Source organism: Physella acuta, unplaced genomic scaffold (assembly GCF_028476545.2).
Source record: "Physella acuta isolate Inbredline_101_S28 unplaced genomic scaffold, ASM2847654v3 ptg001441l, whole genome shotgun sequence".
Taxonomy (NCBI): Eukaryota; Metazoa; Mollusca; class Gastropoda; family Physidae; genus Physella; species Physella acuta.
In genome coordinates, this window is record NW_026732956.1 from 960,154 (window position 1) to 965,219 (window position 5,066).

General features: G+C 38.2%; 1 protein-coding gene across 1 annotated transcript; it reads right to left on the minus strand.

Moving 5' to 3' along the window:
* Positions 1-228: 228 nt before the first annotated feature.
* On the minus strand, positions 229-4,571 carry LOC131927807 (chymotrypsinogen B). The gene is made up of 3 exons (XM_059283634.1): positions 4,493-4,571; positions 2,980-3,058; positions 229-1,164 (listed from the first exon to the last, which is right to left on the minus strand). Exons 2-3 carry the CDS (start codon positions 3,007-3,009, stop codon positions 229-231), a joined length of 966 nt encoding a protein of 321 aa, XP_059139617.1. The 5' UTR covers positions 3,010-3,058; positions 4,493-4,571.
* Between the last annotated feature and the right edge of the window lie 495 nt (positions 4,572-5,066).

Sequence of the window (5,066 nt, forward strand, 5' to 3'; positions counted from 1 at the left end):
CACATTTTCACGAAACCCTTACAAAGTTTAAAAAAATTACCTTAGTATTTAAACAAAACTATTTTATACTAAGGGAAAACAAAATAAAATAGTCCTTTTAAAAATGTTTTCCCTTGAGCTCAAAATATAAATGCTCAATGTACAAATCTCCAGTTACAGAAAATGATTGCACTGCATTATAAACAAAGAAGGTTTAAGGATTAGGCTTCATGTTTCTACCGTAACTCATTACGAATTGGATGTGATTGTTGTTTTAATCCACTCTATCCAGGCATACACTGAAACCAAGCCAGAAGGAAACTCACTCTGCGCACAATCATAAGTGGTAGACGATACGCCGACGATATAATATTTTCCATTTGCCATACAAATCATTGGGCCCCCTGAATCACCAAAACATGTCCCTTGACCTTTCTCTTCATCTGCACAAATCAAATATTCTGTATGGTTGTACTGAAAAAAATAACGAAGGATAAACCTGCAAAGTTTGTGATCCATGGGGTTGGTTTTTATTTGCATCAATTTTTTAGGCAGTTCTCCCCGAAAATCGGTAACTCCAAATCCAATACTAAAACAAGTTTTGGACTTGCTCATGTCCTCTTCGGGTAAACAGACCGACCTGATGGTGTCAGAGAAGGCTATAGGAGATTCAAGTTTGAGAAGCATGATGTCATTGTAAGCAACTCCATCTTTAAAATAAAATTGTGTAAAACGTTTCTCAACTTTTATATGTTTTGTCGTGTCCAACTGTGTTATGTTAGTTAATCCAAAATAAACCAGGATAGTAGAGTTCCATGTCATCATACAGTGCCCGGCTGTCAGGATCCACCACTCCGTGAGAAGTGAACCCCCACACGTCGCAGTTTCACCAGCATCATTTACCAGGAGAAAGACGTACCACGGCCAAGCGTTCTCTGAAGCTTCCTCGCCCGTAACAATGGCCTGCGACTGGTCAACTAGAGTCTGACCACACAAGGAACTTTGTTCAAGTTTGTTGTTTGGGTCGGGTTTAGGGACGTTGGTTTGGTTCACACCTTCTAGGAGACGCTTAAACTCAGCTTTGTATTCTTCCATGGTGAAGGGCTGCTTTTCCAGCGTACAGACACCTTTGGTGATACCTTGAACGCCGAGATCCCAAGTCAATAGAATCAGCCAAACCAACACCTGTATCAGAAACATCAAGTATTATATTGTATTATTGCTGGTTTAATGACTTTTTTCAAAGGACGCAAACCTCTAGTACCAACATATGGGACATAAGAACACAACACCTGTAAGAAAAACATCAAGTATTATATTGTATGAGTTACTGCTGGTTTAGTGACTTTTTTCAAAGGACGCAAACAAACCTCTGGTACCAACATATGGGACATAAGAACACAACACCTGTATCAGAAACATCAAGTATTATATTGTATGAGTTACTGCTGGTTTAGTGACTTTTTTAAAAGGACGCAAACCTCTAGTACCAACATATGGGACATAAGAACACAACACCTGTAAGAAAAACATCAAGTATTATATTGTATGAGTTACTGCTGGTTTAGTGACTTTTTTAAAAGGACGCAAATCTCTAGTACCAACATATGGGACATCAGAACACAACACCTGTAAGAAAAACATCAAGTATTATATTGTATGAGTAACTGCTGGTTTAGTGACTTTTTTAAAAGGACGCAAATCTCTAGTACCAACATATGGGACATCAGAACACAACACCTGTAAGAAAAACATCAAGTATTATATTGTATGAGTAACTGCTGGTTTAGTGACTTTTTTTAAAAAGACGCAAACAAACCTCTAGTACCGACATACATCCAGTGGCGTAGCCAGGATCGTCTCAAGGGGGGGGGGTCCAATTTTTACCCGGGGACAAACTTTCGATTTGCACCCCCCCCCCTCAAAATTTCGATTTGCGTCCCCCTCCCCTCAAACTTTCGATTTGCACCCCCCTTATACTTTTTATATATACCGAGGGGTCTATGGGGGGTTATGACCCCCCCCCCCCTAACCCCCCCCCCCCCCCCGCCTGCCTACGCCACTGCATACATATTAGTCTGCATAGGGAGAAATTGGATGATATATAACAGAAATGTATGACCTAACAGACACAAGTTTTTGTGTTGGTACACCCCTTAGATCTTTCACAAAATATAAGATGACAGCTGATGGTCGGTTGACCTATAAGATGTAACTAGATAATCAGGTACACAAAGATAATAAGAGACATCCGTTTATGACATCCACATGAAGAGGGGAGTGGTGCATGTGGGGAGGGGAGTGGGGAGAGTAAAGAGGGGTTTGGGGAGTGGGGAGTGGGGAGAAGGAAGTAGGGAGAGGCATGATCGGGCGGGAGTTTGGGTCAAAGAACAGGGATTCATATGGGGTTGAAAGACTATAAAGGATGGGATGGGTAATATGGGATATTGGTTTGTATGCGAATGATAGACCGTTTTCCGAAGGGGAAACTGGGTTGTCTAGTTTAGCTTAATATTGGATAGGTGTAAGTCCCTTATTAGATGTTCTGGCATCGTGGAGGAGGGGGGGGGGGGAGTGGCGTAGTTCATTGTGACGTCACACGTATGAGCTTTTAAAAAGTTTCTAAATCTAGAAGAATTATTGTACTTACTTATTAATTTTTAATATATTTTATTTGTTGCAAATTTTAATGAAAATCTAACAATGGCTAGAATGTTTAGTATGATATTATCATTAAAACAGTTTTCGGTTTATCAACCCGTTCGCAGGTGCGTTAATAATATTTGGATATTTTCGTTTGAAAGGGAAGCAACACAATATTTTTGGCAATTTCAACCAGCCTGGTAATACGGAAAGGAAATGTAGGTTCTTAACATATAAATCAGTGGAATGGGGAGAAAAGTGTAATTTTAGGGGAGGGGGGGGGGTCAGGAAAATTGTGTTAATGTCTAACGTGAACGGTAACTAAAAATCAGCAAAAAAAAGGTGTCTAGAACATACCTTGGGTGTGTACTTTAAGTTGTAGAACATTGCTATTGTTTCTCGTGTCTTCACATAATTAACACATCCTGACCAAGTTCTGTGAAAACAATCATATCCAGTGAATGGACTTTTAGACTTGTCTCACTTGAAATTGTGTGTGATTTACCGTTCCATGTATTGTGATACTTTACACTGTTGATTGTGTAATACTTTCCGATGGTGTAATTGCCCCTTACACGTCTCCGTGAGGCTGCACACAGCCCACACATCAGCCAGCTAGTTGGAGTTCGTTACGTCGAGGCTAATGGGAGTCCAACTCCTGAGCCGATATATTAGTGTCTTTTGAGTAGCTAGTTCCTCGATATGTAAACATTTACAATTTAGACATAAATCTTACGGTTAGAATGATGTTACGATAATTAATTATAGTGAATCATCATGTCATCGTCTTTTCCAGTTCGTGCCCAAGACCCATGAGGCAGATGAGGTAGAGTTCATCTGTTTCAGAGCCCTCGATATATGAAGGGAAAGTGCGGTCAGCACTGTGCCCAGCCACCTATGTTTTCCCTAACATGAGTTAGGTACCCATTAAGGCTGGGTGGACTCAGGGACATTCTACTGACTTAAACACGGATTCGAACTCTAGGCTTTTGGGTTAGCAGTCTACCTAGGCCACAGCACCCCAGTTATAGTGAATACGGCATAAAATACATTGAGAAAATTAACAAGGATTCAAAGTTTATCTTGCTAACGTAAAACTTCAGGTAAAAATTTAGATCTAGATCTAGGTGTAAATAAATAGAAAGTGGCGAAAACTACGTTCAATTTTTTCTGCATTGGCAACTTTTATAGCAATGATTCTTAAAATTTAAAACTTTGCACTTATGATTTTATTCAGGCTTTTTTTACGGTCGTTTAAAAGTATAGTTGAAAAAAAATACATTTTAGAATCCATGTCAACAATAACGATCGGTTCCGAGTCATTAATACACTGGTGTCCATTTTATCTGACGATTTAAAGTTTTTGCTAACAGATCTGGATCTAGAAGATAGATCTAGATCTAGATTACATGGATTCTAGACTAGGTCTATTTCTAGATCTAGATTACATAGATTCTAGACTAGGTCTATTTCTAGATCTAGATTACATAGATTCTAGACTAGGTCTATTTCTAGATCTAGATTACATAGATTCTAGACTAGGTCTATTTCTAGATCTAGATTACATAGATTCTAGACTAGGTCTATTTCTAGATCTAGATTACATAGATTCTAGACTAGGTCTATTTCTAGATCTAGATTACATAGATTCTAGACTAGGTCTATTTCTAGATCTAGATTACATAGATTCTAGACTAGGTCTAGATCTATTTCTAGATCTAGATTACATAGATTCTAGACTAGGTATAGATGTAGATCTAAATTCGTGTATTGGTGATGATTTTACCAGGCCAGTTTAAAAAGTAAACAACTTTTATAAAAGAAAGGTAGGCCTACATCAACACACAATAGAAGATGTAGGTTTACTTACTCATTGTAGTTTTGTTTTCAATTAATGCAAGGAAGTAATCTCTTCTATTATTTTGATCTTAACCAACTTTTTAAAAAATAAACACATCGGCCGTGTTGTGCTTATTGGTGCGGTAATTTTATTTTTAAAGTTGCACGCTTATCAAAACTACATTGACATTACAGAACAATGATGTTATGAGACTTAGTAAAAACTTAGTGTAACGTCGGAAATTATCTAGTAATGTTTGTTGAGTTTCGAAATGGTAAGTTACGGATAAACCATATTTTATTTGACTAATAAAATATAAATAACAAGATAAATAAAAATCAACAATTTTAAATAAATTGTGAATAAATCGGCGAGTTGTAAGGTGTGGGTTTTTTTTTTTGTTTTTTTTCTTTACTGCGGGAGGGGGAGGGAAGGTCACTGTGGGCCGCTCTAGTCAGTGGTGCGTGTCCTATTAATGATGGTGTAGCTACTTTAATGGTGTAATGGGGGGAGGGGCAGTGCTGCTAGGTAGGCAAGAGTTTTCCATCATCGTTTGATATGGGCTGGGTTAGTTGTATGAAATGACAGTGCGTGTTATTATCTC

What these genes read in the sequence shown, in the direction of transcription:
- LOC131927807 (XM_059283634.1), bottom strand. Translation starts at nt 3,009, where the DNA reads ATGTTCTACAACTTAAAGTACACACCCAAG. An exon ending in ACTTAAAGTACACACCCAAG is followed by an intron (nt 1,165 to 2,979) that starts GTATGTTCTAGA and finishes TTTCTGATACAG; the next exon opens with GTGTTGGTTTGGCTGATTCT.